The 26,627-nt window shown below is 29.2% G+C and overlaps 1 protein-coding gene across 2 annotated transcripts in view; it reads right to left on the bottom strand.

The window, feature by feature from the left end:
• Positions 1–18,283, bottom strand: part of LOC107453493 (transcription factor RFX4) — a 78,652-nt gene extending 60,369 nt beyond the window's left edge. The window contains exon 1 of one of the 2 annotated variants that reach the window (XM_043047116.3): positions 18,198–18,283. In XM_043047116.3, the coding sequence (XP_042903050.1) occupies positions 18,198–18,216 (19 nt within the window). In that variant the 5' untranslated portion in view covers positions 18,217–18,283. The remainder of the gene's footprint in view (positions 1–18,197) is intronic. The other variant, XM_043047115.3, reaches the window with a different exon arrangement.
• Between the last annotated feature and the right edge of the window lie 8,344 nt (positions 18,284–26,627).

Here is a 26,627-nt window from a genome sequence, read left to right as displayed (position 1 = left end):
AAAAATGAGCTAAATTTCATTATTAAAAAGTTTATAGTTAATTAGATTAAAGCGAAATATGATTATAATAAATTCACAAAAATCTTTTACGTTAAAAGAAATTTATTTCAAAAAACATATTTTAAAAGAATTCTCATTTGTTTTCTTACCATTTTATTTTCATTTTTTCGTTTGAAAATTGGAAATTTTTCGCTCATGCGGTTTCGTTAATAAAAAGTCTAAATCCCATTTAAATCAGATTTAATACATTTCTATGCACATGAGAATTTTATTTAACTTTCTTTTTCAGTTCTGTTTATTTTTCAAAAAATTATCTGATTAGAAAGGATTTAACATAAAACAATATCTTTCTTCAAAATAACTCGTTACAATATTTCTTAAAAGAGGAATATTTTTTACTTATTTAGGAGATAATTTTGATATTTTGAGAAGTAGAACTTAAACTAATAAAAAAATGCTAGAAATAAAAAAGCTAATACATTGTAACTATAAAAAATATAGGATTAAATTTCGCTATAAAGTAACGGCACTTTGCGGGCATCATCAATAAAACCTGTTTTACAGTAAAATATATTTTTACCCTAAATTGTACCGTATTGAAATATTTTACAGTAATGTTTATTTAATTAGAGTGATTCGGTGATTTCACGGGAATTATTATTGTTAAAATTTTTTGTTCCTTAACATGTTCCGGTCAACATGGATTTTACAGTGAAAAATATCGGCATCTGAAGTACCGATACTTTTTACAGTAATTTGATCCAGAATTTTTTGCAACGGTATTAAGATAGAATATCTTTATTGTCAGCCACATAAAACTGTGTTATTTAATACAAAACAGTAGCTTTTAATGAAATAACTATTTACAGTATTTCTAATAAATAGAATTCTTTATTTATTTGGGAGAAAACTTTAATATTTAAAGAATAGAGATAAAAAATATAAGACGATAAAAAAGCAAATATTTTATTACGAGAAAATATCAGAATGTCTGTCTCAAATAAATCTTTGATTAACCCTATCAGAACCGTGATCACGCGATTTTTCCTTCGTGGCTTACAATATCTTATATGAAACTACTCTTTCTAACTCTAGCGGCCTAAGAGCGCATATACGTGATCTCAATTCGGTACTCTCATGCTATAGGAGAGTTGCCTAAATCGCACCAATTTTCACACTCGAAATTTTTATCAGAGCCGCGGTGGCTCAGAGTGTCGAGTGTTGGTCTCAAAATGAGGTTACCCAGGTTCGAATCCCAGTGGTGGCTGGTTTGGTGACGAATTCCGCTCCAGGCTTGCAACGAACTCAGTGCTGACGTAGAATATCATCAATGGTAGACGGATTATGAGGTAGAACACCTTTGCCGTCAGGCTAATGGAGAGAAGTTTTCGCGGTTTTCCTTTCCATGTAACGCAAATGCTGGTTAGTTCCACCGAAAAGTCCTCTACGAAGGCTAGTTAGTCCCGATGTTTGATCCAGGAGTTCCCTTATCCTCTGGGCTAGGTTCAAAACTACAAGACTACGGAACTGAACATCGATTGTCTTAAACGTTGATTGGGGTCAGTTGTTCAACGCCGTTATAAAATGAAATGAATTTTTAACAGCCACAATTAAGTGTCAGTTATATTTGAAACATTTTAATAACAGAATTCAGCTATAATATTTGGATTCTCGCATTAGGTAGAGAAAATTCATTATTTTCGCAAGGTCTGTAAATCGTACGATTTAGAAAACCAGTTGCCTAATCGATACATATTCATACATATTACGAGCAATCTTTACAGAACACTCGATAAATTTGTAAAAAAGTACTGGCATCCTGGCTTCCGTAAAATCCATTTAGCCATAAAATTAATTTCTACCGCATTATTTTATACCATAATTTTTAAAGTAATAAAGTTTAATTAAAGTTTAATTCATTGATTTTACAGTAAATATTACTGTAAAAATAATGGTGTATCAGATTTTTTGTTCCGTAAAAGTTAACGGTTGGATGCCAGTACTGCCGTGCGATAGAATAATCCCTGTAAGCGACAGAAAATTCACAATTGAAATTCTTATATATTTGGTGTCTTTGTGTGATAAGCTACTTATTGCAAAAAAAGAAAAAAAAATTCTAAAATAAATTTTGTTAGATCAGTTTTTTGGAATTCTATATTAACAGCACTCATAGAAAGAAAATTGTTGTCGAACGACTTTTCTCGAAATCTAACGTAATGCACCTTCGTTGTTTTTTCGATTGCAAAGCAAAATACTTTTTTACCACAATTTGATTCGGAATTTTTACAGTATAAAGGCAAGCTCAGTAACATTTTTAATTTTTTTTTATTTTTAACAAAATAGCCATATATTTAACGAGGAGGCTTTAAAAGTAGAGTTAGTAATTTAAGTAGTCAAAATCTGCTAATGAAATTTTTTAAAGAATCGGAAAAAAAGACTGTATTAATATACAGTTAGTTAAGTGTTTATGAAGATCGACTGAGGATCGATTCCTGATTTTAACCTTGGTGAGAAATTACAGCGTTATCCAAATCAATTTTTATCAAATTAAACAAAAGTAAAAATAAATAAAATAATTAAAAACAGGCAAATGTACACTATTTAACTAGCTAATGATATTCTATCAATATCAAAAGCCTCTTCGGTCGTCATTTTTTAACTTTGGTTAAATTTCTGAATTTTTTATTTTCGTTTCTATGATGTTTAAAAAAATGGTGATAGAGTATCTTTAGAGAACTAGATCTTTCCAGAAATTTTCAAAAAGGGTGAAAAATAATAGCGTTGCTTGAAAAGATTAGGAGAAATAGCTCTTGATTAAGATAAGGGCTACTGTGGATTTTTCTCAAAAATGCAAGGCAATAAAATTGTGTAATTAATAATATTTAGAGTATATTTTAAAATTGTTAATTAATTTTTGAATTTATAATTCTCGTTTGCTTGATGCTTTTTTTTTAAATGGTGATAGAGTATCTTTAGAGAACTAGATCTTTTTAGAAATTTTCAAAAAGGGTGGAAAATAAAGGCATCGATTTATTAGATTAAAAGAAATAGCGGTTGATAATGTTAACAGCTTCTATCGATTTTTCTCAAAAATATAAAGTAATAAAATTATGCGAATAATAATTTTTAGTAAATTTTTTAAAACTTTGCCTTTAACTTTTCTAGAGTTCTCTAGAAAAATTTAACTTTTATTATTGTTTAAAAAGATGAATAATCATGCAGCATAATTTACGCAAAAACAACGATATTTCTCAAAAATTTAAAAACTGTCAAATGTATTATATATTTTAGAAAATACTGATTATAGAATTATATTAATCTAATTTTGTCAGAAAAAAATCAAATAAAATTCCAGGAAAACAACAGATCTTTTCTCCCTTACTAATAAAGTGTTGACTGAGAAAAAAGTATGGTAAAATTTACCATGTTTCTGCTCTATGGGGACACCAAAAAGCACGGTAATTTTTACCGAACCGCTTTGGTAATGATTTAGGTAAAATTAGCAATAAAGTATGGTTTTAAAAATGTCATAAAATTTGGTAATTTTATCATGATAATTTTATCTTCGAGCATGGTACAAACACCATTTATTTGGTTGAATTTACTTGGCATGTATTTTTTACCATATGCGGGGTAATAAGAAATATATTTAGAAAATCAAAATTTCCGGTATGCCGTTACCGTATGAACAGAAAAATTACTAAATAAATGGTTTAATTGCCGTATATTTTGGTTTCATTAACAAGAATTGTTTTTTTCTTCTTTTTCTTTCTTTCCTTCTGTTCTTTTATTGCCGCTAATGTCATTACCATATTGTACAATGATTTTATCAGAACTTTTTCCTCCGTGCATGTTTTGTAAGATATTTCCAAGTAAAGTAAATATACATTTTAAGTTTATTTGTGAAAATTAAATAAAGACGCTAAAAATCATTTTCAAACTTCTCCATATACTCCCGTTTGACGATGGCAAAAAAAACAATAAAAAAAATAAAAATAAAAAATTTAACGTAAAATCAAAGATGATGAAAGTAGATGTTTCTTACATATTAATCAACAAATGAAAATAGCAAGGAAGAATTTGTAGAGAAGAAAATAAATATAAGAAAAAATGAGAACATTTTCTTTGTGAAATCATGTCTGACATTGAAATTATGAAATTATGTTTCAAATTGGGAAATTTTGTTTGACATTGAAATTATGAAATGTCCGTTCATATGGTAACGGTTAACTGGAAATTCTCGTTTTCAAATTTACCGTTCTCATTACCACAAATTTAGTAAAAAATACAAAACTGAAAAGTAAATTTTACTTAAGAAATAGTGTTTATAATATTATCTGAATTATCATGAAAAAATTACCAAATTTTACCACATTAACTAAATTTTATATAAAACTATATTTTATTGTTAATTTAACCAAAATCATTACCAAAGTGCTTTGTTAAAACTTAGCAAATGATTTTTGACGTTCCCATAGAGCCAGGGACACAGCAAATTTTACTACATTTTGGTAGTTTTGAATATAATTTTTTTCTCAGTGCACAATTACTTTATTAAAATATTTTTACACTATTCTACGTATAACAGAGGTTACACAAATAAATGTTGTTGAAAAACTAATTTGAATCATCCAAGTTCAGCATCTTGGATTAGGCGTGGCTATTTTTACCAAGAGAATTACTATACACGAAAATAAATAAATAAATAAATCGATTTTATGAAGGTTAAATGAATGTTTTCATGAAAGAAATTGAAGAAATTATTCTCACGAACTCAAAACTAAAAGAAGAAAACTAAAATAAAATAGCTTATCACAAACCTTCCTTACTGGTTTCTATCAAACGAAGAATAAAAAATAAAACAACAAAATTGTAGAAAAATAAACACAAAGAAGGAAAAAGTCCAATATTTACATTTTAACTTCGAGCATCCGGTGCAGCTGACAGAGAAGATAATAATTATGATCAACTTGAACATATAAAATTCACTTGTTTACTTTTCGTTGCTTCACTTTTTTTTTTTATCCTTGGAAAGTATTAGTTTATTTCATTAAATGCATCCGGCCTTCTTTTTATATTCAGTGTTGGTAATCTTTATTTGATAAAAACAATTTAATTTAACTTTTAAAATAACCTATAGATTTATTTTTATTACGAAGTTTGTTGATGTCAATAGCCGACAGTGACTTTGGAATATGGTATTTTATTTTTTGTTTCTACTGAACGATTAAGGGAATTCTGAGTAATTTTTTTGGTCATTTGATTTTGATATACACATAACTGAACAAATGTTTTGAGAAATAGATAAATACTTAAAATAGGATGCTAAACAAAATGGATGATGTTTTCATAACTGCTCATCTAAAAGATTTATATTTTCTTGTAATCGGCGGACATTTATATGTTCTTGTAATCGACGCTAAACAGTCGACTTAATTCTAAGTTTACAACCATCAATGTTCAACGGCGTAGCCTTGTAATTTTATCCCAACCCAGAAGACAATGGAACTCATTGATAAACTAGCATCATTGGGATAAACTAGCCGTTCTACAGACCATTTTGATGGAAGTAACCCAGAATTGAGTTACTTGGAGAGGAAAACCACGGTACCTCCTATGGTTGGCCCAACAGCAACGGGATTCTCACATATGATCTTATTTTATTTTTTTATAACCGACGTTGAACCGCCGACCCACTTTTGGATATTCAACTCCGTAGCGTTGTAATTTTGAACCAATCCAGAAGACAAGGAAATTCCTGGATCAGTACCCCCAGAGGTATGATTAGTCATGGAGGACTGTGTGACCTGAAGATTTAACGTGCATCAGTCACCATTTAGTACACGGGGAGTCTTCGGCCGCCTGGGATCGATCCCACGAACTCTTGGACATGGGTCCAGTGCCCTACCAACCAGGCTATCCCGGCCCTAACCCATGATCTGGCAACATTATTACCACGGGCAATATTTTACGTCAACTCTGCTGTCTGTGTAAGCGGGGAGCAGAATTCGTATAAACAAGCCACAGGTGGGATTCGAACCTGGGTCACGAAATGCGAATGCTCTGTCCCCTGAGCCATCACGGCTCAATTTTAATAACTATTAAAAAAATTGTTTCTGTAATTTTTTGAGGACAAATGTTTCAAGATATTCAAGGTCAAAGGTCCAATTGGTTCACTTTGATCTAGCGTCGATAGGTCATGTAGGAAATCGACTGTGAAGTTTATTATTCAGCTCAATTTTATTTTATAATAATTAGTAAAAAATTATAGCGATTTACAGTCCCTGGGCAAAGTATTATACACATTATAATATTCTATGCAAAGTCTTACTATTAGGTGATACTAAACTGCTTTATTGTTTTTAAGCGGCTAAAACCAGTTTGTACTTGTTTACGTTCGTGTATCAATTGGTTAACATTGTAATGCAATACGTTAAAAATAAATACAAATAGGAAGTATACGAAAAATCTCTGGAATAAAAAGTCATTACATGTATGTTTAAATATAAAAGTATTGCAGATAAACTCGTGCAAAACATGTCATTATTAAAACACTACAGTGCGTCAAGTAATTTGGTCTAATTATTACAATATACCAATATAATACCTGATATAATAATTATTCTATATTTATATAATATATTGTCTAATATATCCAATCGTCCAATTTATATTATATGTCGTCTAATTTAACCAGTTTATACACTAACGTAAACAAGTGCCGGTTTCAGTCACTTATAAACAATAATGTTGTATAGTATTAAGATTTTACAAAGAATCTTATACTGCATTTAATAATTTGGTCATGGACTGTATGCGTTTTTATGAAAATTTTAGTTTGTTTAATGCCCATAACTAAAGGCTCATTATCATTTTAATTCCTATTTATCAAATCACTACCTCTTAGTGGCACAGGAGTCTTGCAAGTAGAGAAGTTTAATTCAGCTTTAACCTCTTGAAAAATCGTTGCTAGTTTATAATTTAAATGAAAAAATAATATTGACAACTGACAAAGATTTTGTGCTCTTAAATAAATAATAATTTAAAAAATTTATTGTGTTGACAAAAAAAAATATAAAATATCTTTTTTGTAAAATGCGCATCAATATTACTGCAATATTGTATTGTATTGTATTTTGTAATATTTTTTAGCAATTTTGTTTGTTTTTATACACTTTATCGTTCTGTTTTATTTCTAACTCAAAACTCATATTCGGGAGTGTTAGTCAGGAGTTGTGTTGTTACTCTAATTAAAAGCGACAGTTTAGTCGGGAAAATGGAGAAATTTTTATTTTAAAATTTCATTTCTTAAGAATTATTCGAGCGATTGTCATTAAAATAATAATAGGTTGGATAGTTGTAGAAATGAGATTTTGTCATTAAAGATGACCTAGTTTTGAAAAAGATGATATACAATATTAAAATAAATGTTAATATATATATTTCGCATAAGTTTTCAAGAAAAACGAATTTTATAATCATTTGCAAGATTTATTTGATTCGCTGAAATAGAACTTCCAAATATAATGGCGACAACGCAAAAAATTATATTAACTTTTTGGGGACCAAAATTATGACAACTCTCAGATTGCGGGCAACCCCTCCTTATTTTGAGTGTCAATAATCCTAATCCAACTTAAAAAAGATATGCTTATTCATAGAAAGTACAACTTTAAGACTTATTTTATAACTTAATAATCATCATTCATAACATCATCTGCAATAATCGATTGTCATGTTTAAAAGGTCAAACTTCCGAACAATAAAAATTAGAGTTAATACATTAAAATCGGATCATTTGATCAAAAGCGATCCAGATGTTTCGTTTTACGCTCTGTATATTCATTTATACACTTTTTAAAAATATTTAAAACTATATTTATTAATTTGATAAGAATTCATTGCTATCTGGTAAAGGCGGAGTCATGTAAATTGAAGTACCTCATATACAACTCGATGCCAATATAAATTCTCAAAGTTTAAAGTTTGAAAATCAATTTTGTATTTAATTTGTTTGTTTTTTTTCTTTTTTAAGAAATAATTCAACTATATTTTTTAAAAAAGTGAAATAGATGGAAAAAAAATCCTTTCGAAAAAAAGCTCTTTAGTCGTATCTTAATCTCATATTTTTACGAACTTTCACCGGAACTTAAAACTTTTTAAAAAAATGAAGAGCTGAAACAACAATATAAAGTTCTCAAACAAATTGTTTAAGATTAGACTTAGAAAAAATGAAACACGTGAAACGTAAAAAGGTTCTTTATTTTTAAGAAGTTTTTAAAAAATTAATTTACAATTCTTTTTAAAGGGTTTAAAAAGAATGTTTTTAAGTTTAATTTTCTATAATTAAAAAAAAAAAGCTTCGGTCCACATAAACAGAATCACCAACATTTAAAAATGGTTGTCGTTAACAAAGCACAAATTCGCGATATTTTTCTGTTGATCGTGAATGTTTAAAAAAAAAAAAAAAAAAAAAAAAAAAAAAAGAAGCTTTTTAACAGAAAATTAATAAAAGGACCTGTTGAAATATCGTACATCCCAAAGAAAAATCTAAACATGAATCAAATTGAACATCTACAGGTTTTGGACTACAACAGGCATTCGTGAATTCCTCTGGATAGAAAAAACAACAAAAAGAAATCAATGGAATCCTAGAAATCTTGTGTGGAAAAAGATAGGAATTTCCAAGTGAAGATAGATTTGATTTTAAAGGTGATGACTTTTATTTTCAATAAGATTTTCTCTAACTCTGACCAACTAATCAAAAGTGGTTGTAGATTTTTCAGAGTGTTTTTTAAGGTTGGTTACATCTGAGATTTTTTATACCAAATTAAGTGGTAATTTATGAGTTGGAAATATGTGTAATCAAAATTTACACAAAAATATTTTTTTATTTAAATAACTAGTTTTTAATTAAAAATCATGATTTTTTTTATTGATCAATGACGCATACTCTATAGTACATTATATCAGGGGAGTAGTATATATCAAGGAAGCAGTATATATCAGGGCAGTAGTATATATCAGGGAAGTAGTATCACATACACAATTTTTCAACGAAATTTTAATTTAATTAATTGCGCTTAAATTTGTTCATAAGCATTCAAAGCGTGAAAAAACATGGGCATGTTGGCGAACAGTGTAAAATAGCATGATCTGGGCGGTAGATTTGTATCAAAAATTACAATTATAATTTTAGTGAGGCGTTACTGAGTGTAAGAAATGAAGAGGTTAATCATAATTTTAAGAGCCGAGGTGGCTTAGGGGATAGAGCGCTCGCCTCCCAATGAGGTGTCCAGGGTTCGAATTCCAGCTATAGATAGTCGAAACGAATTTTACACCCGGCTCGCACCGACCACAGTGCTGACGTAAAGTATCCTAATGGTAGGGGGATCATAGGTTAGAGAACCCTTGCCGTCAGGCTAATCGTGGAAGGTTTTCGTGGTTTTTCTCTCCATGTAACATAAATGCCGGTTAGTTCCATCTAAATGTTCTCCGCGAAGGCTAATTTCTCCCAATACTTGATTCATGAGTTCCCTTGTCTTCTGGATGGGGTTCAAAATCACAGAGAGTTGAACCTTAGTAGTCGTGAACTTAAAATTGGGTTGGCGGTTCTACAATGGCAATAAAATAAAATAAAATTATAATTTTAATATTTCTATCAGTTCAAATCCCAAAGTATACCAGAAAGAAATATTGCCGCTTGGGGCAGGTCAGCGAGATACATAATGAAAATTTAATAAACTTTTGTTTTAATGATCCAATTCTCACCAACTAAGTGCCAATGTTAGCGGTTCGAGCCGCTGTGGCTCAGGGGATAGAGTGTTCGCCTCCCATTGAGGTGCCTGGGTTCCAATCCTGTCTGGTTGACACGAATTCTCCTCCAGATTCACACCGATTAGAGTACCGACTTAATATATCCTCTGTAGTAGATGGATTATGGGTTAGAATCCCCCTGCCGTAGGCCTAACCATGAGAGGGTGCCTGCGATTTTTCTCTCTATATAAAACACAAATGTGGGTTTGTTCAACTATAAAGTCATCTACGTTTATCCCAATGCTTGGTCCAGGAGTTCCCTCTTCTTCTGCGTTGTGTTCAAAATTACAAGGCTATGGAATTGAAGATTGATAATCGTATACTCAGAATTGGGTCAAACACGCGAATTAATTAGTGTTAGTAGTAGACAGATTTAGATTTTTGATTATTAAAAGATAGGGGATAGAGCATTCTGAAAAATATGCTCCCAATAGTTAAGTAAGGAGATTGGTTGAAAGTGTGGGTCCCTTCATGTTAATTTCAATTTTTGGGTATTTTTTCTCCATATTTCGGATATTTTTTACGCGGATCGAAAACTTTTGCATTCAAATATGAAGTTAGTTTATCCAAGGAAAATGCCACGCAAAAAATAATTTTGGGCCTTAAGTTTGTGAAAATCCAATCAATTGAACAAAAGTTATTCAGAGTAATATATTTTTTATTTGACGCAACGTACATCTCTTTGAAAAATTTGCGTTGCAAATCCGTAGCCTCAGCGGTTTTTTACCATACAAGTTTTTTCTGTATAATTTACGAAATAAACCTGTAATCAAACTGGTTTTTTACTGTAACAAATAATGTTTATGCTAAATCTGCTGTCTTAACAGACTTTCACCATATGGAAATAAGTTTTCTCTGTAATATGTTTTAAGAAAATCCATATTCGCACCAGATGTGAATATTTTACATCGGGCGAATATGCATCAATCAGTCATCGCTGGGATTTGAACCTGGGTCACTTCGTTGGAGGTTGCTCTCTCTGTCCCCTGCGGCTCAAGTGTTTTATTATGAGGAAATCGTGATCATTTCGCTTAAATGTTGTGTCATTTTGACAATAAAGTTAAATCTAAGTTTTATTTGTACGATGTTCATAACCATAAAATAATTGCTGAAAAGTACAGAGAATAATCGTTAAATGTTTGAAATAAAATGTAAAGTTACGGAACACAAAACTATATGGCAAAAACTAGAATCTCAACTGACAGTTTTAATAAGTTTGTGATTATAAAGAAAAACGAGATTGACCGTTTCGTAAACAAAATGGCTTTAAACCGTTAAATATAAGAAGAAATTCCGAAAAAGCAATGGTATTTTTAATGTATACTAGCTAAGAATGGCGCAACATTGCTTAAAATATTACTCAACATTGAAAATGCTTTGTTCTTTATTGTAGTGCTCCATTTCAAACTTGCAAAACTTTCAATTTTTGTTTGTGTTTTTTTTTCTTCTTTGGCATTACAAATAGCACAAATGGCGCTAACTTCAAATTACTGTTTACAATTTATCTGGAAAAATATGGTAAATTTTTCCGGCCGGTCGTGATGATTCCCAGAACGATAGCCTATCGTTGCCGTCTTCTCTTTCACGAATAGTGGGGAAACATTAAAAAGCAACGGGATTAAATAACGATTAAAATTATTCGAATTTATGGTGACTATGTTTGCTACAAGGCTGAGGGCTGTAAAAACAAAAGTTCAGTATTTCGTAAGTATTTTCAGCACTTTCGTATTTTCAGTATGATTATCAGAATGATAAAGGAACAGAAGATTTTTAAATTTCGAAAACATTGAGAAATTTAATGTTTTACACTGGGTCTTGACATTTTTATCAATAAATTAGTTCTTAAAGATTAAATAACAATTATATTTGCAATTTTCTGTTAGTTTGCACAAAAGTTATTTTGCACGTTTCATAAATTTTTCTGAAAGTTTGGCCTAGTTTATATTAATGATTTCAAAGATTATTAGGATTGTTTTGTTGAAATAATCAATTTATAAATGTATGCAGTGATTTAAATGTAAAAAAATGAAAGCAAATATTTCAAAGAAAAATATCAAAAAAGGTTTTCATTCACAAACAGTGCTGAAATTGAACAAAAACCGATCCTTTACTTTGATTATACTGATTCTTATGATTATACTAATTATTATGATTATACTGATGTGTATTTTTATTATGCGTTTGCAAATTTAACTTGAAGAGTTTCGATTGACATTTTACGCACGAGGGACATTTTTTTGTATTTTTTCTTTGTCTCATTTTTTTAAACATTTCTCTAAAGTCCTCCACGAAGGCAAATTTCTTCCAATACTTGATCTGGGAGTTCCCTTGTCTTCTGGATTGGGTTCAAAATTACAAGGCTACGGAGTTAAACATTAGCAATCGTAAACCCAAAAACTGGGTTTGCTGTTCAACGACAGTTATTTATATATAAAAAAGGAAAAAAAAAACATTTCTCTCATATTTCTTGTAGGATTTATTCATAGAAATTCTTTTCAATTGTTTAAAATTTCGAATTTCAGACAAATAATCAATAAAATTTTCTAAGAAGTTTCATATTAGTTTAATTAAAACAACAAAATCATCGTGTTTTTTTTGAAGACTTTAAAAAAAAGTTCAAAAGCTTGTTAAAAAATAATAACATATAGGAGAAGGTTGGGTAATACCAGGTAGCTAAGGTTCGAAGGTCTGTTAGAGGTAAACTATTCACTCGCTGATTCAACCAAGTTTATTTTTAAAATTATCATTCTCGTTTAGTTGTTAATAATCATCCTAGAAAAGTCATGGCTGTGCTTTTTTCATAAATGTTTTTTTCCCTCAAAAATCAAACTACCTGGTATTACCCAACTAGTATAATGAAACCGAGCATGCATATTAAATCTATGGGAAATTAAGAAATGCTGGAATTTCAGTGAAAAAGTATTAGGCTAGAAAAGTTACGGTTGTGCTTTTTTTTATAAATGTTTTTTTTTTTCTACAAAAGGTCAAATTGCAGGTATTACCCAAATAGTATGGTAAAACCCAGTACTCATATTTACTCTATGGAAAATTAACAAATATTAGAATTTAATGGAAAAAGTAGCAGAAATTTCTATTTTAATGACTATTGAAGAAAATTATGCATGTAATTTACATGCTATGCAGACAAAGGAAGGGGTGGGAAAGAATGGGACAAAAATTTAAAAAAAAAAATTATTAATGTTTTTTCAAAAGAAAAGGACAGAGAATTTCTTTTTATCTATGTAAAAACTACACTTTTGAATCAAGGGTCTACGAAAAGTCTACATGATATAAAAATAAGGCTTCTTGTGCTTTAATAATGGGGCCTGCGATAAATTTTGTCCTGGGACCAGTACAAACTTTTATTCAGCCTTGAATCTAGTTATCTTCTTACCCCACCGTGCCACTGCAATTTTCGTTGGCCCAGCATAAACACTTATTAAATAAGGGGACGGACCGGGTTAGTAACCGGTTTTACCTCACAAGCAGACGTTATCGAAACGAATCAAAACAGTGCTACCTATCGAGCTGAATCCTTATTGTTTGTTAGGGTGTGAATCTTAAGCAAACGTTTAATAAGCTGGACCAAAATTATTTTTTGTAACTTTAATGATCAATTAATAAGAATAGCTTAAAAACAGGGAACCTGTGTAAAGTAAAGTAAACTTCTCTGCACAGTTACCATGAATTAATGATCAACAATGTGAAAATCCTTTTTCTTGACATGTAAATCGTAATTCAGAGTTTCTCCGCTAGAAAACTAAACTAATTTTGACAAAAATCGAAGAACCCGGTTTTACCCCGCTCTATGTTTGAAGAAAAACTCTCTGACTCCCAATCAAGATGGCGTAATTAAGTAAGTCGAACTTTTAATTTATGAATGAAAAAAAGTTATTTTAATAAATTTTATTAATAATGTAGTCATTTGCACGTTTAAATTATAGAATCAAACATTATCTTTTGAAAGAACTACAAAATAACCCCCCCCCCCCCAATCGTCTAGGTCCAATGAATCCAATCAATCGAATCAAATGATTCAATAAAAAAATAATAAAAAAATTTTTTTTAGTTCACCTTTATCTAAATTTATTGCACTTATTGTTTATTTAATGGCGAACTAAAGTTCACTATCACATTCCTTGGATAATTAGCAACAAAATAAATAAAAATATAAGCTTGTTAAAAGCAAAACTTTTTGCGAATCATTTATTAAAAAATGCAATTTTTAATTTAATCAAGTTGTGAACAATATTTTGTTTGTATTACCTCTTTCCCATAATAATTTTCATTTACGGGATAGGTTTAATACTTTATATTGTACATATAATAGTATATGTACAATATAAAGTATTTGCACAATATACAATTTTGTACAATTAATTCTAAAAGCAATCCCGCTACAGCCCGTTTTGGAAAAGTGAGTCATGCAGCTTAAGGCTGCACAATTGCGTGACCAACGGCATGATTGTGAGAAAGTGCACATTGCGCACAGGCCGCCTTACTTCATAGAAAAATCATTATCTGAGCTGGATAGGCTTTAAATCGTTACTGAGGATCTAATCTCAGTCCTACAGAACTACAGTTCAATGTCTTTAACCACAAAGACAACGTGGCTCACAAGCAATTCTATAGAAGAATTAAAATTTCTATAGAGGAATTCAAAATTCTAAAGGAGAATTCTAGTAAATTGTTGGCAAAGTAAGTAAATACCCTACCAAAGAGTTTTCGACACCTTTTTTTGCATAATTCATCCTAGAACACGAAAGGATCTACGTTTTTCTATTTTTAGATAATTTTTGACATTTGAATTTAAAAAAAAAAAAATTAAGGTGGTTTCTTTTCTGTATAAAAATGAAGCTGATTCTTTGCAAATTAAACGAATAAAATAATACTAGCTACTATACATTTCAGCCTATTGCAATCTTTTGTTAGTATCTTTTAACTAAAATATAGAATAAATCTTTACGCGCTAAGTAAAAAATAAATTCATACGCTTATACAACACTTATATATATAGTCCCTCTATCTATTTTTATCATTTTACAGAAACGAAAAAAACAAATAGTAAAGATTATATTCTTAGAAATGAATTTTATTGAAAATATTTACCAGAAAGCGCATTTCTTGTCTTTAACTATATATGCTCATGTGTTTTTGTTTTTCAATAATGTTTTGGTTTTTCAATTTTGTTTTTCAATGTAAAAAATGTTCCAAAATTTTTTTATTTATTTACTTTGCTATAAATATTTCATGTAAAATTTACATGACATTTTGAAAATAAAATTGGCATTTTAGTACAAGTTTCCATTGACAATTTAGAGATATATTTAACGTGAGAGTTGGCAGCAAAATTACCAGTTTAGGCAATTTTGAGAAAATTACTCATCAGATAACGGCATTCTCAAAAACCGCATAAAAAACAGTTGAATTCTTTGATTTTTCTTTTTTTAATGTCAGTAGTAATTTTGGTATTTTTTAAAGTATATTACACTCTAAGATATTCACCAAAATGTATAAATTTTTTTGAGCTGAATTTAACAAATGAAAGGTTTTTTCATGAAGAAATGAAAGGTTTTTTTGTCAAAAAAACCCGAAATCAATTCTCTAATCTGTGTACTTGCCTAACACCATTAAAACTGATACTTGCTAGTTTAAAAGGTTTTTAGCCATAATCTTTTTTTTTTTCATTCGTATTATTTTATAAACTTCTTTCAAAATTATCAAACAATTTAACTTAAATTTCATTGAAAATTCGTGAATAAATTATTCTCCAGAAAAAAAGTATGTGATGAAAAGAGGTGTGAAAAAAGTGCTTTTAACAAAAAATGATAATATTTACTTCAACAATCTGAAAAGTTATCAATAGTTTAAAACTCGCTATACAATAAATTGAACAACAACAATTTAATTACGTACTTCCGTAGTTATTTATTTTAATATAGTCGATTTTTATTGAGAGGAAATAGACGCGAGCACTAACTGAGCAACTTAAAACGTTAAATATTTTATTGGGGCGACTTGTTTTAAAAATTGCACTTTGCTATTCGTAAAAGAGCTTTGTGGAGGGATGTCAATGACATCTTAAAAACACTCAATTTTTCCGGTTTCAGAGCATGCTATGATCAACTATAAATATACAACATTGTTTTATTTTTTCAAAAGTTCATTTCAATGTGAATAATATCTTACAAACAGTTTCACGGTGTTTCTATACTTTTATAAACTGATTTTTTCGAAATACGCGTATTTATACCTCATTTAACATAACGCTATTCACTCTCCCTAAAAACTGAATAAAATTTTTACTTCATTTTTTATACTCTGTTCTTTAAAAATAACATTAATAAAAAAATATTAAAAATAAATTCTTTAAAAAATGATATAAGTTTTTTGTTCCAACTTGTTCATATCTATTCAGGCCCAATTAAAAAGATTTGTCTCATAATTTAAAAGATTGGTAAATAAGTCCTTAAAACATTTTTGGTATATTAAGTGATAATTTGAGTCAAACTTAAAATATTTGGTGAATGTTTATAAAATTTTCATCTAGAAATTTTTAAAATTTAGCGATTGAGAATTGATTTTTGGAGACACCTTAGAAAAAGTATCCCTGCAGTGGATAGAATTTCTCAAAAGTTAATTCATCGATCTTATTGGAATTTTGCACACTTGTTGATAAATTTTACTAGAGGTTGAATAAAGGATTTAAAAAAAAAATTCAATTTTTGAAAGAATTATAATACAAGATTTTTCATAAAATTTAGATCTTATATTGCCTGTAAAATTAGTTAAGCTTAAAGAGAAAAAAAATATTTTATTCAATAACTAATCAGTTTATGAACAGGAAGAATTCCATTCAGTTTTTGAGATATCGACTACAACTTCAAAAAATAGAGTTTTGAGGAAATTCAATTTTTCTGATTTTACTCCCAGACGAATACTCCAAGATACTATTTAATGAAATCACTACTAACATTTTGTAATATTTTCTTTTACCATTTTCAACTAAACTAATTCAATAAAAACCAAACAAACGGTTTTTTAAAAGAAAATTTAGTTAAATTTTTACGTTAAGAACAATAGTATTAAAAATTCAGATTTAGCATTTCATGAATATTTTCTTTTTCTAACATTTTGATCTTGAAATAAAATTTTTATCGCACAAAACATTATTTAAACGTAGAACCATAATATCGGTATTTTGATTTGTAATTTGGTACAAAATTACTTCAACATTAATAAGGTGTTAAATTGAACTACGTTTCCGTTTAAATAGACATCGTTTAATCAAGTTTATGAGGTAGGATAGTATGTTTTAACTTAGTACAATATTTAGGTTTCCGTTTAAGTTGACATCGTTTAATCAAGTTTAAGTTTTAACTTAGTGCAATATTAAGGTTTCCATTAAAGTTGACATCGTTTAATCAAGCTTAAGTTTTAACTTAGTACAATATTAAGGTTTCCATTTAAGTTCACATCGTTTAATCAAGTTTAAGTTTTAACTTAGTACAATATTAAGGTTTCCATTTAAGCTGACATTGTTTAATCAAGTTTAAGAGGTACGATAATATGTTTTAACTTAGTACCATATTAAGGTTTCCGTTTAAGATGACATTATTTAATTAAGTTTAAGAGGTACGATAATATAACTTAGTACCATATCTAGTTTTTCTACAAATTTCAAGGTTATAATGCTCCAAAATTTGAAACAGCCTTTAAATTAGATTCTCAAACATAATTATCAATTCATGAAAGATTCAAAATTCCGACTGTTGATTTTCTTTGAAATGATTATGTTTTTAATCGAAAAAGACTATTTGATGTAAATTAAACCACTTCGAATAAATTTAATTACTTTTTTTTTACCACTTTAAGCACCTTTCAAGAAATAAATAGCATGGTCAATTTTTTTAAAAAAAAAATAATGTTTAGTCAAATTTTTAAAATTAAGATTTAACGTTTTATGAATATTTTATTTTTCTAAGATCTTGATTTTGTAAAAATACTTTATTCTGAAAACCATCACTCAAACGTAGGGCCATAACATCGGTATTTTGAACCATAATACGTTACAATTTTGCTTTAACGTTTATAAAGTGTTAAATTGAACCACACTTCCGTGTCAGTTAAGCCACAGTGTCATGTAATCAAGTTAAAGAAGTACGATAATATGGTTCAACTTAGTACCGTATTATGGTGCTAAGTTGCCGTAAATTTAAACGATATCATGGTTAAAATCTCTGACATCGTTGAATTTAGCCGTATAATTGATTAGTACTCAAACATAATTATCATTTTATAAAAGAAATGCAACTTGAAAATGTGATTGTTGATTTTCTATCACGTTTTTACAATAGAATCGGAAAAAGAATCATACTCACATGCTGCCGATGAATCCATGGATATCCTAAACTGTGATCTGAAACTAGTTTCGTTTTCTAAAATTCATAGGAGGGCGGAGTCATGCGCGCGCATGGAAGGGCGGAGTTTCTCCTTATTGGGCGGTTCACATGATCACATATTCAGGCCATAAGATTTGTCAACATGCTTTTCACACAAATTGCATTCTTTCTAGACAAAAGCGTTTCGCTACTTGCAAATTAAAAGAATGTTTTAATTACAGCATCATTTAATGTAATCAGGCGAGCTCTGGAACAGTTTAGATTGCCAAAAGGTTAAAAATTCATCAGAATTTGAAGAATTTAACAGGATGAAAGGGAAACCTGTAAATGTTTATAACTTGTATTTCGCTTCCTATTTTCAAGTGGAGTTTCTTTTATTTATTTTATTTTTTATTTCGATAGCATATTGAAGTACAACCGAAGAGATTTTGGAACAAGTGGCTTATTTGGCTTCGTTTAGAAGATATTAATTCGACGATTGTTATGCTTAATTTAATTCTAAACCTCTTTTGTTTTGTTTTAGTTGATATTTCTGATTCCTTATTACCTTGAAATTATTCAGTTTTGTAAGTAATTAAATTCTTCCACGCTTCAGTGGTAAATTTAATTACATCTAATACTACCGGTTCGCTTTTATAAATTAATATAAATAAATAAATATTGCGCTGTTTATTGAGGCTAATTAAATTCTCGGTACTTATAATAAATAAAAGAAAAATATGAACTTATTTTTTATTTTGAAATATTTCAAAGGGATACATAATTTAAAGTTTAGAAAACTTGTCGGAATTAGAAAAATTAAATAATTTAAGTTTTCTGATTCGAAGTAAAGAATTTATAAGTAGTTTGAGTTTTGAGAGAATCGGAAATAATTAAAAAAGAATCAATAATCTGTGGGAGGTAAATAAAAAATATAAAATGTTATAAATATTTAATAAAATTTTATTCATACATAATATGAGCATCAGAATTTCAGTATAAAAGAGTATTTATTTATTTATTTTTTTAACTGTTAAAAATTCTTTGGGAGCATGATAAACCAAGAAAATGCTCAAACTTGCTGCAACCTTAATATGGATCTACGTTGAACCCTAATAAGGTAATACTTAATATAGTTCTAAGTTGAACCATAATAAGGTAATACTTAATATAGTTCTAAGATGAACAATAATAAGGTAATACTTAATATGGTTGAACCATAATAACGTAATAATATGGCAAACTTAATATGGTTCCAAGTTTAACCATGAAAAGGTAACACTTAATATGGTTCTAAATTGAACCATAATAAGATAAACTTAATATAGTTCCAAGTTAAACCATAATAAGGCAAAACTTAAAATGGTCTTAAATTGAACCATAATAAGATAATATTTAATACGGTTCAAAGTTGAACAATAATAAGGCAATACTTAATATAGTTCTAAGTTGAATCATAAAAGATAAACTTAATATGGTTCTAAGTTGAACCCTATTATAGTACTTTTTTAATTTTGCGACACTAAACTATGGAACTCGAGCGGATACGTGGTTGAATTTGTTACGTTAATGAGATTGTAGAAAATTTGCTCCATATTAGAGATCAAGGTAATATTTTTTTTTATTATTCAGCTTTGAACGGATTTTTCTGTAAGAATTCACATACTTGTAAGAATTTTAAAAATTATATACTCCTGCTCACAGGAGTCAAAATAATTTTCAGGAAAATTTCTAGTTTTTTCCACTTCTCTGCTGTCTGCTTCCTGTTTCTTTTCTATTTTTTTTTTTTTTTTTTTTGATTAATGATAAAATTGGTCTTTTATTGCTTGCTGTTACTCCACCAGAAAAGAAAAAACCTTCAGATTACTGTTGTGTAAATTAAGCAATACCTTTCTATAAACACTTTGAGTATATATTTTGAAAAATACAATTTCACCCACTTGATCCGGGAGTTTCCTTGAGATGACCCAGGTTCGAATCCCAGCTGTGTCTGGTTGATACGAAATCTGCTCTCAGCTCGCACAACCCACAGTGCTGACATTAAATATCCTCATTGGCAAACAGCTCATTGGTTAGAATCCCCTTCCGTTGGGCGAATCGTGAGAGGTTCTCGTGATTTCTTACTGCATGTTAAAACAATGAGAATTAGTTTCATTAAAAAGTCCTCCACGTTGGGTAATTTATCCCAATGCTTGATCTAGGAATTCCCTTGCCTTCTGGGTTGGGTTCAAAATTGTAAGGTGATTAAAGATATAAAAGATTAAAAATATAAAATTAAACTACTTTTTCTTACTTTTTGTTCTACTTTACTTTTCGTTTTACGTTTCAACAATTCACTTTCCTCTTTATCTCAGATTTTAGGTTAAATTTTTGATTTTCATTTTTTGGGTGTTTTTATTTTTATTCCATTTAATGTGTTATTTGACAGAATAATACTTTTTTTTAAAATGGTAAAAATAAAATGGCATTTTATTATATGTTAATGAACTGCAAGTTGTTGGTCAGAAAAAGGTCCTGGATTTTAAGGCTCTTCAATTTCATGACCATTATCATGGCTTGGTCACTTCTTTGAAGAGACTCGTGCCGCTTCGAGCTTCTGATTTCAGTCAGTGACGTCACGGCGGCACAGCATCAACTTCTCGCTTTAAAAATAAATTGTTTCGCATGTAACTAGCATTTTTTTAAAACTTATTTCAATACATTCATTGTTTCTTATTTTTTTTCATTTCGTGATGATTTTCTTCACATATGATTTCAAAAATTCAACAGTAGTAGTCAAAATATCAGCCTGAGGTAGAATTATTATAAAACACAAAATAAGAAAACGTAATTTTCCATGTTCTACCCCAGAAAATATAAAGGTGACGTATGAATTAAAGTATTAGAAGCATTTATCCTGCTGTGAATGAAAAGCAATATGTTTTATGTTTTTCGTTCAGACGTTTGAAAACTCTAAATAGAATTTCGTCATTGAAATTGATACCGTCTCATAACTTTAAACAGAAAAGAAGAAAACAATGTACAAGGTCGAAGAAAATAAAATCCTGAAATTCAAAAATCAAAGTTATTAATGCTTAAAAATTCTTCCAATTTCATAATATATTTTTAATGTCATTATTCAAAATATTTATGTGTTTTAATTATAACGTCTTAATTTTAATTATTTATGAGTAAGTGCAATATTTCCATTATTATATTCCCAAAGATTACTTTTTTTAGTAATTAGCACTTAAAGTTTTTGTTTCATGGGGATAATGTATAAAAAATTTGTTATTATAATTATATAAAAGATAATATTTTAAAATTAGGCATCCCAATTAATAAACTATAAGGACACTTTTATAGTTACATATTGTTATCGGACCATATGTTATTATAAAAGTGTTCTTATATGCTTTCTTTTAGTTAACAGTAAAAGTTAAAAACTAAAACTTTGCTAACTTCTAACTTTAAAGTGTCATTTTTAATACTATAAGAAATACCAAGAAAATGTATGAATATTATATTTTCCGAGCTGAAATAATTTGTTAGCAGTACAAAGCTTTACAGCTATTATCAGAAAAGTGTCGAACATTCAACTTATTTCTAACAGCAAAGTTTTCATATCTTTTAGTTGTCATTATCGAAATCTGTGGGCGGCGTGACATCATGAGGTAGCTTCAGCTTTGAGTAAGAAATAAATTAGCCGTTCTCTGTCTTCTCTTTAGCCCTGCTAATTTGCACCTACTGCCTTTATTACCTAAAAATTAAAGCTGCAAAGTTATCTTCTCTTTAGCCCTGGTAATTCGCACCTACTGCCTTTATTACCTAAAAACTGAAGCTGTAAAGTTATCTTCTCTTTAGCCCTGGTAATTTGCACCTACTACCTTTGTTTCCCAAAAACTGAAACTGTAAAGTTATCTTCTCTTTAGCCCTGGTAATTTGCACCTACTGCCTTTATTTCCTAAAAACTGAAGCTGCAAAGTTATCTTCTCTTTAGCCCTGCTAATTTGCACCTACTACCTTTGTTTCCTAAAAACTGAAGCAGTAAAGTTTTGCAGAACTAGTCGAACTGAAGCTGTGGGAATTTCATGCTGCTACCGGGATCGAACAACACTCCCTCACAATGGCAACTTATGGTTCAAACCATTGTGCTGTGCCACTTTTCAGTGATTCGAAGACAAAGCACGTGATACTTTTTATACATACTTTTTAGAGCTCCTTTGTTTTATGAAAAGGATAAAGCAATAAAATTATGCGATTAGTAATTTTCAGTTATTATTTCACTATCGTATATTTGTTTGCTAAAAGATTTTTTAAAATTTACTTTTTTCTTGCTTAAACAACTGATGATAAATGTATAATACTAAATTGCATTTCACAATGACGATTGCTGTAGAATACTGTAAATAAATTTAAAAAAAACTTAATTAAAATTTTCGAATAACACCAGCTATATTTCTTTATTCTAATTGAGTGACGATCCAGTATTTTAAATGTATCTAAAAAGACTGCAAAGTAAAAAAAAAAAACATTAAGCGTAAGTTAATTTGTAAAAATGAGATAAAAGTTATAAAAATAATATTTTCAAATCCCCTTTCGTCTACTCCTCTTTAACACCTTATAAAATGCGATAATTCTCAGGAAATATTCAGAAACGTTTAAAATTTTTGTATTATGGAGAGATGATTGGAATACAACAAAGAAAAAAATTTAGAGAGTGAAAGCACTCGACAGTGATTAAAGGTTATTTTTCGCAGGCTTCGTAATCAAATGAAATGATGCTTTTTTGCGAATAATATGCTATTTTCATAACTGCTCTGAGATTGCACCAGTTACTCATAACTGTTAGGAAAAGTTCAGCCTATCTAAAACTAGCACTATCTATGCTGATTCTGAAAATGACACAAAACGTCAATGAGGGGGAAATCAACAATTTTGTGGAAATAAAAAGCGTTTCTACAGTAATTTTTTTTTTTAATATTTAAAAATTAAACAGCGATGGCTCAGGGGATAGAGCGTTCACCTTTCAATGGGGTTAACCGGATTCGAATCCCGGCGATGGCTGGTCGATACAAATTCCGCACCCGGCTTACACCGACTACAGTGCACACTTGAAATATCCACAGTGGTAGACGGATCATGGGTTAGAGTCCCTTTGCAGTCAGGCTAAACATGGGAGGTTCTGGTGGTTTTCCTATCCATGTAACGTAAATGCGGGTTAGTTCCACCAAAAAATCCTCTACGATGGCAAATTTCTCCCAATACTTGATCCAAGAGTTCCTTTGTCTTCTGGATTGAGTTCAAAATCACAAGGCTACGGATTTGAGCAATAGAAGTCGTAAACTGAAAAATTGGATCAGCTGTTCAAAGAATATAAAACATTTGAAAACTTACTGCATTATCTGGACTCATAAAAATTTGCAACAAGTTTTGACTCTACATTGAAAAAAAAATCTATTAAAAACTTTATCTATTGAACGAATTATTATTTTAGTATTTATAAATTTAAGAACACCACCATTTCCAACACAAAAATTCACAATGAAAATCTCTGATCAAAAATTCACATCTTTATTGGCGAATGTAACTAATACCTTCCTCTCTGTCAATAACCTGTGATGCTTTTTTTCCTCTGTCATTATCTTCAGGTTGAAAAGAAAAGTTGAAGGGTGACTTATAAGCTTCTTTTCTATGCAATTTCAGAAACATGTGTCATCGATCGTTGGGGAAGGGGGGGGGGGGTAAAGACAAGTTAGTTCACATTGCAAAAAACAAACCTTTTATTTTAATACACCGCTCTTGGTACTTATTTTCCCTCACTGTGAAGTTAAAAAAAAAATCGGCTATAAAATGTTAGAAACCTGCTAAAAAACGTTATAAACTTTACAGTATTATTTATTAAAACGTTAGAAGCCTCCTAATGAACGTATAAACGTTTTAAAGACTATATTTTATGTATAGTATTGGGTAACTAAACTAAAAGGGTAATTCAGTGAAATAATAGATAAAAATGGAATTGAACGCGAGTTAGATTGGATCTTTTATGATAAATTAAAAATTTTAAGTAAAAATTCACTTACCAAATATTTTACTGTGATCAAGTAAAACAAAAACTCATTACTTTTTCAAGTTTTATAATTCGTATTTTTTCTCGTTATAAAAATTTGAATACCAGATTGATTGATTTATTGAATTCTGTAGATTTTATTGAATAAACTTTTTAAAAAAAAGTAATTAATAGCAATTGTTTAACCCGTTCCGTCATTGGGCCATTTCCATTGTTTTGTAGTTATGAGACAACAGATGATGGCTACCTATTGACTGCTTAGTATTCTTTATGAAGCTTTAAAATTGCTTTCTTGACCTTGATATAATTCACGTACAGACAAAGTTCCAGCTCAAGTAAATGTTAATTCGAGCGCAAAAAAGTTTGAACCCCTTAATACTATTAATTTTACTTTTTACGTAGTTCACTGTATCTCAAGAAATTCGTAAGCGAATTGAAAATATTTCTCGGAATGAAGCAGAAAAAGAAAAAAAATTAACCAAACTACTATAAAAGTAAAAACTTTAAATGGTAAAAAGAAAGCTATAATAGTACTATAAATAGTAAAAAGAAAAGTATTTTTTTAATAGCAGAATGCGAAAATTAAACTCACTCTAACAAGGAAAAGTTCCTAAGTAAAATTCAGAGAATTCAATGAAATATTTACAGTTGTTAGAATAACCAGGGGTGATTGTGAGCCCAAGTCAAAATTCCGGAAAATTTCTTCAGTTAAAAAAAAAAAAAAAAAAAAAAATGGTTTAAATTGAAAAATTTTAAACAAGTTTTTTTTTCTTTCCTTTTTCTCAATATTTCTTAGTTTACTTAAAATATATTTTAAATTTTACACATACCTATGATAACCTGGAGAAGTAATTAAAATTCACAACTATGTCTTTTTTTCTTGAGTTTATGATTATAACAATTATTTACAGATAAAAAAATGAATATTAATCATGAATATAAGCTTATAAAGTATCTCTCTGGCTCTCCCTTACAAACAAATAAAATAAACTGTGTTTTTAAGGTCCACTTTTGAAAATTTGATTTCCGGAAACTTCTGTGATGAATGATTTTTTGAAACGTCTGGACCTTCGATCTCCGGAAACTTCCGGATCACTGTTAGCGAAAAATCCGGAAATCCGGATTTTTTCCGGAACACAATCAGCCCTGAATAACTCATAGATAAGCCATATCCGTAAAATTAATGGTTGTGGTAACCAAAATCATACAGTTATCAATACTTAGCTATCTTTAATTTTTGTAAACTTAAAATACAAAAAGAAAACTTGATATATAATATCCACACAACGGTGAAAACATTTATCTGTTAGGAAAATGCTATTTTAACGTCAGTAATGGTTAAAAAGAATTTTCAAAAGAATCGAGTTTTAAAAAATAAATAATTCTACCAACAAGACTTTTCAAGATGAAAAAATAAGTTAGTTTGTTTATATTACAAGTGAAAAATCGGTGAGAATACACGATTAATCCAAAAAATGCTTAAAAAAGACATTTTACTTTGAAGCAAAATAGAAAATTATAGCCTTTTATTAGTTCAATCAAATTCGCGTAAAGAACAACAGAAAATGCAATATTAAACGCAAAATGTATATTCTATGAATATACATATTAAATGAACATACGAATACAAAACCACTTTCCGACAAATCTCACAATGAAAATTTGGACTATTGATTTCCGAAATTGGCATTTTCCTTTTGATTCTCGTCATGCAAGGTTGCATTTGGCGTTAAAAAAAGTCAATTTTTATTAATTTCTTATGGCTTTACCGTTGTTATTTAGCAGCTTATTTTTCAGGCTATGGGTTTTCTATCAGTTTTTGTCTAATACCTGTAAAAGTTTCATCAAATCCAAAGAATTAAGCCTAGGAACGTCTTTTATTAAATGGTTCTTTTTCTTAAGTTAGGTGCTTCAGCAGTCCTAATTAAAAGCTTCAATTTTACTATTTTTCTGATTTGAAATTATTTGTCTTGTCTTTCTGTAGATAGAATACAATTAATTCCAATTAACGCTCGTACTAATACAATTTTTTATCATCCTTCCTCCACTCGTCTAAAAATAGTATGTTTTTCATTGGTTAATGTAAATTAGCAGTTACTTTTACTCTTCCCTAAAGCAGACAACGTGTTCTTAACTTGCTTTTTGTAAGAAAATTGGTAAATGAGGTAACTGCAATAAAAAAAATGTATTAAAATTGCCATTTTTAGAGAATTTGGAAAACAGCGAATGTTAAGTTAACTAAACATTGAAAAATAATTATATTTATATTTGAAAATGAGAACTTCAAATTTTCTTTTTCCTTAACAGATTTTACATCTGAGTAAGTCAGTGTCTGCGTTTTGCTAGCAAAGCTTTATGAAATGAATTTTACAACAAATGTA

This window comes from Parasteatoda tepidariorum, chromosome 12, assembly GCF_982258835.1.
Source record: "Parasteatoda tepidariorum strain Cologne lab strain chromosome 12, Ptep-v5.0, whole genome shotgun sequence".
NCBI classification, from domain to species: Eukaryota; Metazoa; Arthropoda; class Arachnida; order Araneae; family Theridiidae; genus Parasteatoda; species Parasteatoda tepidariorum.
The sequence above is the reverse complement of the archived record's forward strand: the minus strand, read 5'-3'. Positions and strand labels throughout refer to the sequence as shown.